This window comes from Capricornis sumatraensis, chromosome 2 (assembly GCF_032405125.1).
Source record: "Capricornis sumatraensis isolate serow.1 chromosome 2, serow.2, whole genome shotgun sequence".
Classification (NCBI taxonomy): Eukaryota; Metazoa; Chordata; class Mammalia; order Artiodactyla; family Bovidae; genus Capricornis; species Capricornis sumatraensis.
In genome coordinates, this window is record NC_091070.1 from 32306673 (window position 1) to 32319242 (window position 12570).

The 12570-nt window shown below is 33.7% G+C and overlaps 1 protein-coding gene across 1 annotated transcript in view; it reads right to left on the bottom strand.

Annotated features, from left to right (window-relative positions):
* Window positions 1-12570, bottom strand: part of ARID4A (AT-rich interaction domain 4A) — a 57324-nt gene that overhangs the window by 28634 nt on the left and 16120 nt on the right. The window contains exons 8-10 of the mRNA XM_068992229.1: window positions 10515-10594; window positions 9534-9610; window positions 8980-9146 (exon numbers count right to left, since the gene is read on the bottom strand). Coding sequence (XP_068848330.1) covers window positions 8980-9146; window positions 9534-9610; window positions 10515-10594 — 324 coding nt within the window. The remainder of the gene's footprint in view (window positions 1-8979; window positions 9147-9533; window positions 9611-10514; window positions 10595-12570) is intronic.

Sequence of the window (12570 nt, forward strand, 5' to 3'; positions counted from 1 at the left end):
TAGTTGACTTTGCAACCCTTTAAAATAGAACAATGAACATTACTTCTTAGGGACAGAAACTAAATACACACTAAAATTTAGCTCTATGGAAAAAAAAACACTAATGGAAACATTCATGCAGAAACAACTATTCCTACAAATACCTATTTGTTTGTTGTTTTACTAATTATAGAAACCTAATCATTTCTTCTTATACAAATGGATTATGGATTTTAATAAAATATTTCCCTTTCTGGTAGACTACTTAAAAACTGATATTTGGGAAAATTCTTAAGTTTAACAATACTATGGAGAAACAAACAAAACATGGATATATATATTTCTTCCATATACATAATCATATATTTCTTCCATATACATAATCATAATTTAACTTCAGAGTACCACTATTTTTGTGTTCCAAAAGAATTCAAAGCCATACTCAAAGCAAAGGCAGTGTCAAGCAATAAACATTGAGAGCTCACAAGTTCAGAGAGCAATTAGCTCATTAAAGTCATGTATTTTCAAAAAATTTTGAATAGCTAATATGTAGTTGATTAAAATATATTTTTAAAAATCATGCCATCTAGGTCAATTAAATATATAATTTTTAAAAAGCATCAGGCAATCAAGGGAAAGGGAGTAAGATCTTTTAGTACAATCTTGTTTTTTCTTTTATTACATTAAGAATGATTTCTAACACTGGAGTAGTTTCACTTTAATAAAATATAAGAAACTTAAGTCAAAGTTCTAGTAAGCCTCAAAATTTAGCAATATACAGACTTTATAATCACTACAGAGTTAACAGAAGTGTTTACTAAATGCTCAAACCAACAGGTGGCAATTTTTCCCCAAGTGAATTAAAAAATTTTGCTTTTGCACTTTTTTTTTCAATTTGTTTCTTTCTGGCTGTACTGTTTTTGTTGCTACACAGGCTTTTCTCTAGGTGCCGTGCACGAGCTTCTCACTGCAGTGACTTCTACTGTTGCAGAGCATGGGCTCTAGGGCACACAGGCTTCAGTAGTCATGGCACGTGGGCTCAGTAGTTGGGGCTCCCAAGCTCTAGAGCACAAAACACTCAGTACTTGTGGGGTATGGGCTTAGTTGCTCCACAGTATGTGGGATCTTCCTGGATCAGGGACTGGACTCATGTCTCCTGCAATGGCAGATGGACTCTTCACCACTAAGCACCAGGGAAGCCCCCTTTGCAAGGTTATTAAAACAACTGCCAATGAGTTAACTCAACTGAGTAATCTGGCAGCCTATAAATTATTTCAGATGTGAATTTTAAGGAATTCTGGTAGGGGGAAAAACAAAACAACTTATACCAGACTGGCTCTATGCTTTGCCTGTCCCTCATAATCATAATAGTCTCTCCTCAGACTAATACCTCATTTTTAGTATTTATCATCTTACAGAATTTAAAGACTGTTGTATCCAGTACATGTAAAAAGCAAATCTTTTTTTTAAAAAAAGACACTGATTTGAAAACAAAGTTTCTTCTAAAAGCAAGTAAATAAAATGAACCCATCAAATGCAAATTTGACATTCATTAAGTTTTACCAAACATCTGATAAATTTTTAATGCTAAAGAATATAGCTTTATAGATAAAAAGTCAATAATTTAAATTTATTAAAAGTAGTGACTATCAAGAGTGCTTTATGTCCATGAGAAACCATGGCCCTAAAACTGCTAAGTACAGAATGCAGTCATCAGGTGTAAAAACAAGATATAAATGAATAAAGAATTTAAGTTAAAAGCAACTGCCTGAGAGAAAATTTATTTCAAGTAAAAAATATAAGATGAGGTTATATACAAAGTTTTACATTTATCTGATGGGTCTTTGTAAAAATCAAAATTGCTTAATCTAATAAGTAATTCTTACACCATCACTTTTTAAAAATTAGCTATCTTGTTAGTCACCTTAGAGTAAAATTGCATATGGTAGAAAAACAATGTCTCCAACTAGAAGACTCTGCCTTTAAGACTAGAATATTAGGGCTTGTGTTTGCTATCACAGAGTGCTTTCTCTGCTCACAGTATTCTCACACCTACAGGGTCTATCTCCTGGTCAGGAGCCAGAGGGTGCTGCCTCCCTCAAGGGTTTTGGAGTTGGAGTCGTAATAATGGGAGGTGGAGTACACTAGACTGCTGATGAGCCTTCTTTCCTTCATTTAATCAAACATGTGAAGCTAACTATGCATCCAGTAAAACGTCAGCAATAGAGAGTTAAGGATATAGAAGAGGCATGAATATGATCATAATTTCCAGGAACTTACAATTTTAGTTACTTGCAATAGACACTACCTGGTATTACAGGTAGCTGTGTATCTATCTGTGCGCTCACTCAGTTGTGTCCAACTCTCTGTGACCTTTTGGACTGCAGTGCGCCAGGCTACTCTGTCCATGGGATTTTCCAGGCAAGAATACTGGAGCAGGTTGCCATTTCCTCCTCCAGGTATCTTCCCAACCCAGGGATCAGACCATCATCTCTCACACTGCAGGTGGATTCTTTACTGCTGAGCCATCAGGGAAACCCTAGCTACTATTATTTTATGAAATTTCTAACTTTGAATAGTATGTCTTCAAATACAGCTCAAACATTTTTGATCATGATGAATCACAGACTTCTGCCACAATTAAAATGAGAAGGCACTTTTGGCCTTCCACTTTGGGGCCTCAAGTCTAGCAGGAGGTGGAGAAATATAAAACCAGTCAATTCAACAAAATGTGGCATGTCATGCTATGGTTTGTTAGATGATATACTAGAGAATCAAAATTGGACACTGTGCATAGATATGAGGTTTGAGAGAGCTAAATAAGAATTAGGTCAGAGTTATATTTTTAAAAGTTCTCTGCCAAGAATAAGTTTGATGGATTGGAAGGGAAACGGGAGTTACTGTCACAGTCTGCAATGAGGAGAAATCAGTGCCTGAATGAGTCTTGCCGCCTGATGATGGAAAGATGAACCCTCCCCCTGAAAGAAAGAGTGAGAGCACGCAGGAGAGTGAGAGAGAAGTGTTGATGCTGAGTTTGTTTGTACTCCTCAAAGTTTCAATGTGTTAAAATACTCAGGAAGTTCCATGAGGTTAAAGACAAGCTGATTTTAGTCACAATTTTATTATCAATGACTGGCATTTAGTTTTATTTATTATTTTGTGCCCTAAGATTAATTTATTCCAAGAGGAATCCCATTTTTATATACTTAGTTTTAAAAAACCCACTTCAATGCAGTACAGAGAATAGACTGGAGCAGGGAAAGCACGGACAGATGTGGGAAGAACAAGTTGCTATTGTAGCAGTCTAGCTAGGTGACAGAGAAGAGCGGCTTGGACTAGGGCGACAGACTAGAAAGAGGCAAGAGTGAGGAGATTAAGGTGACTTTCATTTATCTAGCTTGAGTAATTAGGTGAATGGTGCTTCCATTCAAATGAATTAGGAACAAACAGGGAAAGGACAGGTTTTGGGGATGAGTGCAGTCTTGCACCTATTGAGTCTGAGGACTTACAAAATATGAAGAAATCCTCACTGAAAGTTTAATAGAAATGTCTGGAGCTAAAAAGAGATATAAAAGCCAGAAACTAATATAACATTGTAAAGCAACTATACTCCAATAAAAATTAATTTTAAAAAGGACATGAGACATCATGTGCATTGATGCACATATAGATTTGGAGTCAATACATCATTTAGTTAGGAAGTAAACCAGAAAGGAAAGAATCTGAGCAAACTCCATGAGATAGTGAAGGACCAAGGAGCCTGGCGTGCTGCAGTCCATGGGGTCACAGAGTTGAACGTGACTTAGCAACTGAACAACAATGAACAGCAAAACAAGAAAAAAATGTAATATCATGTATGTCAGCTGATTTTAGAAGGCAGGCAAGTCAAAGATGCTGAATACTACTAAGGAGTCAAATGAAATCATGATAAAATTTTATTGGACTTAGCACAAAAATTTGTTGAACTTGGCACAAAAATTTGTTGGAGGTCACTAGGGACCTCAGTAAAGCTGTTTTCGGTGTGGTAAAATACAAGAGGCACTACAGGAAAACAGAACAGCGTATAGAACTCTGAGCAATCTGGCCGTAAGGTGGAGGGGTTGGTGGAAGGAGTCTGTGCAGTTCCCAGAAGGTTGGAAGAGATGTAAGCATGTTTTAAAAGGCTAATAAGAAGAATACAACAGAAAGGAATAGATAAAAGATGCTGGGAAGAAAAGGGATACATCACAGTCTAAGACAAGGAAGAAGGGAATGAGATCCAGAGCATAAAAAGAGGGACTCATCTTACAGAAGAGGACAACATATTATTAACTGTACATTAAGCAAAGAAGAGCAGGCAGGTATGGTTTAGAGCTGGCTCCCAGTGTGAAGTTCCTAATCTCTTTCCTAAGTGAGCAGAGTAGGGGTAGGGTTGTTGGCATAAAGGAGATAATGATTATAGAAACTGAGAACTGACTAATGGTGTTGAAGACCCAAGGAAATTTGTTAACAATAAAATTTACAGTTGTATCATTCTTCTCTGTAGGGTACACTTAAATAGAAAATTTAAAAAACCACATATCATGCATGATACATTCATTGTATAGTAAGACACTGTTTCATAATTTCAGAAAACAGTTTAACAACCACTTGCCTATAACAAATTAGTTATTTCTCCCACCCCATTTGAAAAGGTTTACTCATCTTACTTTCAGTCATCAAGCTGTAGCTCGGATGCTATTAAATCTAAGGCTTTAAACTCAGTTATACTACCGTAACTATAAGACACATTTTTCTATAAATGCATAAAAATGTAGCAGTATCTGTGTGTACAAATGTGCAATCCTCATTAATCTGATTAAGTGATTCTAACTTGGTCAGAGTTTTATACTAGCATTGTGGAAAAAAAGGTTGTGCTAAACACATTAGGTCACTTTTGCTTGCTTGTTTAATAGGCTAAACTTTAGCAAATAAGTTATATTTGAATGCAAGCTAAATTTTCACTTATTTATTGAAAACTGGCTTTATAAGACTCGCTTAGAAATACTTAGTTGACAGCTGAAGTTATTAGATATACCTAAAATAGTAACATTACCTTTAAATTCTTCTATCAATTTTATTGATTTAACAGTATTTTTCTGAGTTATCAAGCATTTACTATAGGTTTATACCTAAAGTGATCTTAAATGATCACTAACAAATGCCCTTATGGTTTATCTAAAAAAGGCATAAACACACACAAATAACACTTGATTTAAGTACTCAAATTTCCATGAATTAAAAAAATCAGGCACTTATATGATTTTTATAATAACGGAATATAATCCTAGGAATTCAAAGTAACAGTGATTTTTAGAAATTCAACAATTGGAAAAATGTGAACCAATACTTCTAAACAAAAAAGAGCATTTTTATAAAAATTCACTAAATTCAAATTTTCATTACTAAGTATGAAAGCAGAGAAGATTTTTGGGAGGTTCCAACATATAAGCCTACCTATAGCAAATCAAAAGCATAAAAGAGCTAAGAGTAGTCAAAGTCAGTCTTCTAAACAATCACCTATTTATTTTATTCTTAGACAACTGTCCTACATTGATCCAAAGTGAATATAAGTTGGGAGTATATGAATACCTGATATCACTGTTTGTGTTTACACTTACTTTTCAGTTTCAAAATTCAAAAGGAAATTCAGTAATATCTTTTCTAATATAAAAATGTCTTGACAAAAGACATTTTAGTAATACCCACAAAAATATTCTCCAGAATCTTTTTCAATATAATTATCAATAAGTTAAAGTCATCAATATAGATAGGAACTAACTTCCTATCAGACTCTCAAGCCTCTTCCTACTCAGTAACAATATGAAATATGTATATTATACTCAAATCCTAAACCACTAATGCTCAGAAATTCAAAATAATATTAAGTAAAAAAGATGCTCTTCCATGGTAAATCTCAAATTTCCTTATTAAGGCTATGTTAGGGTACTCAAAGTATCAAATATAAAAACAATGTCCACTGCCCATTAGCACTGCAGAAGTGTCTAACACTTGTTTGATTCTACTGCATAAAATTTACAAACACCAAATGGCAGGATAAAATACTGTTATAGTGGTTATAAAAGCTCTTTTTTTTTTATCATTGTAAAGCAATATTAAATCTTCATGAAAAGCACAGAGTAACTAAATTTTGGAAGAATGAAATATAATGTAACGTAACAGCCTAACCTCACTCATGTAGTAAAGGCCTATAATGACTAAGCCAGGTAGGCCCTGGCTTATCAGATTTTAATTCCCTTTTATACCATACCCATTTTTTTCCTTTGCTAAATACAGATTAAAATGCTTTTCAGTTTTACAATACATCAAATTTTAAAAATTACTGTTCAAGACAGGTTAGAATGATTCAGCATCCAAAGCTTAAATCCAAGAGCATGAAATGCAGCTGATTTTTTTTCCCAAAGCAACCAAAATCTCAGAAGAAAATCTACTTGTATAGCCACAGAAAATGAAGAAATTAGTTTCATTAGGCAATACAATAAAGCACATGCTAAGAAAATTAAGATATGAAAAATAGTTTTAAATTATCTTATAATCAGTGACCATATTTTGTGATTTTGCTTTTTCTTTTTCAGTAGATGAAAAGCATCTTGGTTCACTTAATCTTAACAGGTTCGTAATTAAAGTAATAGATTTTAAGAAGACATTCTCCTTACAAAGGTCCTTACCTTTTAAAATTTCTTTACTTACTACCTGCAAACAATAGGTAGCCTGCCTCTGCTCTTCAGTCTTTTTTACTAACATTTACTCACAGCTTAAATAAAACATTATGACCTTTATGAAATTAATAGCTATAATAAGAGCACTATTTATTACTTACTATTTTATGGCCATCATCTTTAACCTTACTACAAAGCCTTTTTAAACCTCTTTGTTTAAAATTTCAGGGTTTTTTTGGGGGGGGCAGGGAAGGAGTAGGAAAAATGCATTTTGAAAGGGATACCAATTAAAAGTATTAACAAAAATAAAGAGACTAATGTATTTCAGTATTTTGTAACATAAGATCCTAACTTCAACGTTAAAAAAAAAAAGGCAAACCCAGACTGCAACAGTTCACACCCTGAAAATGTGGCCTATTTACCCTGAAAACATATAATCTATAAATAAATACACATAAAAATACAAAAATCACATTTAATATTTAGACTTCAAATCCTGAATTTTGCCAAACTGTCATTATCATTTTCATTTCAAAATCTATATTTCAGAAAAAGCCTTCATCCTCTAATATTCTAAAAATAGACTCCTACTGTCTTTTACATGAAACAATTAAGCTTAGTTACGAGTCCTACCATATCAGCCACATCATCAATATCTAAAATTCTTATTTAACCTCATTTTTGGCAATCAAAATGGTAACATATATATAAAAAAAATCTTACCTATATGCTGCATTTTCTTTCACATGCAAAATGGTTAGATTCCCCTTCTACTTAATCAGTACAGTGTCTGAACATCTTTCAGTCTGACTTGCAAATATTTGCTTTCCCTCTTAGGGCATAGCATCCGCAGGGTTATACAGCACTACTTACATTCTCTTCCACATAAAAATCAGACATTACATGAAAGCAAAAGAAAGACAGCCCATTTCAAAGCATCTGGCAAACCTCCATTGGCAACCTGCCAAGCCTCTGCAAAACCTTCCTGTCTTTCCGAGCATGCTCACTTAAAACCAACAGCACGTTACTATGGCAACTCTGTAGGCAGCCTGTAAGTATGAACCGCCATTCTGATTTCAGAGTGCAAAAAACCAAATACTGCAGGGGAAGTAAAAGGAAACAAACACTGTATACCCTATATCACACACAAGTATACTCATTTTGCTTTATAAATTCATATTTGTGTATCCAAGAAGAAACAAGCACTCCATGTTTTTTCCAAGCAAATATTTTTGATGCTCAAATAGGTCTTCTTTTTAAGTAAACTCATTCTCTTTGTCTGCCACCAAGCCCCTTTACCTCAAAACAGCCAAAAATATACTGAATAGTTTATACCACTTAGCAAAACATTGCTGAACAAATAGACAGCAATATTCATGTAAGCAATTATGTGGAGCTTCATGAATGATTTCCTACAATTACATATACATTCTCAAAGAACACAGTGATACCACAAAGAAAACCATTAACATTTATAAAACAGAATCTGAATCTTCTCTATGATTTATCCAACTGCCAAACAAAATATTCTTTCAGTTTAGATAGGATTTTTAAATCCCCATTATCCTTGAGATACTGTGAAATGTCTAAAAGAGCTGAGATTTCAAAGTTCAGACAAACCAGACCTGCGTTCAAATCTCTGTTCTCCACATTTGAGCTCTGCCATCTTGGGAAAGTTACTTAACCTTTCTGATTCTCACTTTTCTCTTTAAAGTAGAATAGCAACAGTTATTCCATCTAGCAGTAATTTAAATGAGTTAACTAACACATGGAACATACCTAAAAGTTACACTGTCTTCCTCCTTGGTTATTTGGAAAAGATGTTAATAAATGCACTTGTTGCTCATTTAACCTGAAAAGTTCTTCTATGTAATCTCTTGTGTGTGTGTTAAGTTGCTTCAGTTGTGTCCAACTCTCCTGTGACTCTATGGACTGGACCGTAGTCTGCCAGGCTCCTCTGTCCATGGGATTCTCTAGGCAAGAATACTGGAGTGGGTTGCCATGCCCTTCCCCACGGCATCTTCCTGACCCAGGGATTGAACCCATGTCTCTTGTCTCCTGCATTGGCAGGCAGGTTCTTTACCACTAGCACCACCTGGGAAGCTCCTGTAATCTCTTACACACTAAAAATTAGTTCTGATTTGCCTACTAAGAAGGCCATAAAGATCCTCCTCCTCCAAATAAAGTTGAGCTAGAAAAAGACAACAACAAATAATCTAACCATCGGGAAGATATTGGAAGGCATTATTTTTATAGAGTATTAAACTATTTCTATATGTTACAAACATGAAATTTCACCTACCATCTCTTCTTCTTCCTTTTTGGCCTCCTTTAACTTCTCTTCATCATTTTCTTCAGCTGGACCATCTTCATCATCACTACTGGATGATTCAAGGATTTCACTTATATCCATTTTCCAATTATCAGGAACAACTCTAGTTTTTAAGAAGATGCTTGCTTTCTGCAGCCCTAAAAGTAAAAATGTATTTCAGCATTTGTTATGCAATTAGCAGCATAGAATAGAAAGCCATGACATTCAGAGTCAGAAGATCTGGATTCAAATTCAGCTATTACTTCTAAAATGATACCGTAAATCTAAATATATTTCATAAGTTACAGTATTATATTAATGTTTATTTTTCTCTAAAGAATACTGTCAGAAATGTTCACATAAAACATAAAAAGTATTACAGGTCAAATGCTTTATCTAGAAACTAAAAAAGGCATCAAAGAAGAACAGATAACAACTCAAAACAGCTCAAATGGTGCCAGAAAATACTGTCTTGTTTTAGTCGCTAAATTTGCCATTTACAGCATCACACCATGAAATAATAGACTGAGTCATCCTTATTTTACCTGGTTTAGCAGAGAGCTCAGATTCAGGCAGATTGAGAATGTCTACTTCCTTGATATCCTTTCTTGCTATAGAATAACTAATTATAGAGAAGAATAAATGGGAGGGAAACCATTATTAAATAAGAATTATCACTTAAATAGTCATGTTAACACCTAGAAAATATAAATCTCAAAATCAAAATTACCTATAAATTATTTTAAAAAGACCATGTATACCCTAATTCTTAAAAAAAAGGGCCAGAGGTAATATAGGCAAAGCTAATATCTTAATTCTAAAGATGCACATACTCAAAGTACACTAATTTGAGAGCCTCACATTTGTAATATTTCTATTTATGCAACCTTCCTGCACACAGAATGGGGTGGTTCAATCAGCATGGTACTTCCCTTATACTATTTTGATCTTTCATATTTCTCAAATTTACTATGCCATTTAGTAAGAAAAATTCAACAGAAGGTAATATTAAAATTTTTTATCATTGTTAGATACATTATGGTATCAAATTTTTCACAGAGAATCACAACTCAATAAACAGATAATTCTACAGTTTTTTAGAAAAAAGTAAAGTTGAGGTTAAGGGCTTCTAAAAAATCTGACTTTTTTTTTAAAATTAAATTTTACTGGAGTTCAAAATATGACTTTTAATCAGAAAAAAGTCAAAATAATTATTCTAGTAATATAAATCCCATTAAAAGTAAATTTCATTTTTCATAATATGAAATGGTACACATGATAAAAATATAGAATTCTTACAATTAGGGAGAAAATCAATACTATACTTCATTTAAAAACTTTAAAAATATTACTCATATATTATTCAGTTTTATATAAAATTTTCAAATAAAAAATAATCTACATTATAAAAAAAGAAAAGATTTTAGGTAATAACTTCTCAGGTTCATAAAATGATTAAACCTTTAAAGTTCTGATTTCCATTTTTTTCCTCCCAATGTAACACTATTAAGTGATTCATTACTCACAATTTAGAATCGATAAATGACCGAATTAAACACTGGTCTTTTTTCACTGTGATATCATCATTACAACTGGGAGATATTACCTGAAATATAAAATAAGAACATGTTCATCATTATTTTCTCTCTCCCAACAAAGAATGTATTTTCTAAAATAATCACCCTGGAAGCCCTAACTTCTTAAAAGGATCATATCTGACAAGAAATAGGCACACTGTCAATAATAAATTACTTACAAACTATCAATTTATAAGTTTTCTTTAGCATATTGGTTTTCTGTATATTTAATTTATACTAATTAAGTAATCAATTAATTGCCAGTCCATCCTAAAGGAAATTAGTCCTGAATATTCAATGGAAGGACTGATGTTGAAGCTGAAACTCCAATACTTTGGCCACCTGATGCAAAGAACTGACTCATTTGAAAAGACCTTGATGCTGGGAAAAATTGAAGGCAGGAAGAGAAGGGGACGACAGAGGATGAAATGGTTGGATGGCATCACTGACTCCATGGACCTGAGTTTGAGTAAACTCTGGAAGATGGTGATGGACAGGGAGGCCTGGCGTGCCGCAGTCCATGGGGTTGCAGAGAGCTGGACACTACTGAGAGACTGAACTGAACTGATATATTTAATTTACCCAGCCATTATATTATAAAATGAATAACTAATGAAATATAAATAATAATGTGACCACTTTTAAAATATAAGGATTTATTCTAAGCCAAATAACAATTCATTTATTATTTAAGACACAAAATATATGAGCTATAATAAAAATAAGGCATATTATAATTTTTCAAAATATACTTGAATCAGGATCTATTTTGAAATCTGGCTGTTTAAAATAAGCACCTAAGTTCCCATTCTTACCAAGGCATGCACAGTTTTTAGTAATTAAACAGATCAGAGAAAATCTGAATAATGAACTTTCAAAGTTTTTAACATTTAAAAATAACAAATGTCTTAGCATTAGTAACTAACCAATCTATTTTTCTACAGTTTAGTATTAAAAAAAATTAAAGTCTAATAAATTGCTGAAATGTACCTGCTCCACAGTAGCCCCTCTGTGATAATCTAGCACCAACCACAGAACCTTATGCAAGATGGAAATGTTCTCTGTCTGCACTGACCAATACAGAAACAATGAATCACATGGGAGTGAGCACCTTAAATGTGGCCAGTACAACTGAGAGACTGAAGTTTTTATTCTATTTAATATTAATTTAGTTAACAGTTTAAACTTAAATAGCCACATAGGACTCATGGCTATCATTAAACATTTTATCTCCGGACAATTAAAAAGTCTTGGAAGGTATATCAGCTGTCTCAGTATCAGATGGTATTATATTTTTTTTGTTTGGTGTTGGAAATTATTGGATTAATAATATAGTCCGCCCTCAAGAAGCTAACACTGAAATGGAGGGGTAAATACAAAAAGACACACAAGAAGAATATAACTGAGGAGAGGGACAGTGATACCACTAGGCATAAGATAAAATAAAAATAACTCAGAGGAAGATCCAAATTATCTTCTGCCCTCAATCCAAATTATCTTCCCAGTCTTATTTCCTATTATGCCCCTATTCACATCTAATATTTAGCCAAAATGGATTCCCAAAGCACAGTTTCGTGAAGAAACCCCTTCTTTCCTGTTATTTCTTATTCTGTTTCTTCTAAGAAAATCCTCTAGTGAAGTTTTCTGCTAACTTTAAGTCCTTCAAGTCTCAGCCCAAAAGCACCAGCTTCATGAAGACTTTTTTTCTTTCTTTCAAATAAATGCGAGGTATTGGGACAAGAAGTCCTAATATCGAATGCAAACTATCTTATATTACAATTACTTGGATTATCCCTGCTACCTGCTAAGTCACTTCAGTCGTGTCCGACTCTGTGTGACCCCATAGATGGCAGCCCACCAGGCTCTGCCATCCCTGGGATTCTCCAGGCAAGAACACTGGAGTGGGTTGCCATTTCCTTCTCCAATGCATGAAAGTGAAAAGTGAAAAGTGAAGTCGCTCAGTTGTGTCTGACTCTACACTAAAATCATCAAATGTAGGACTGAC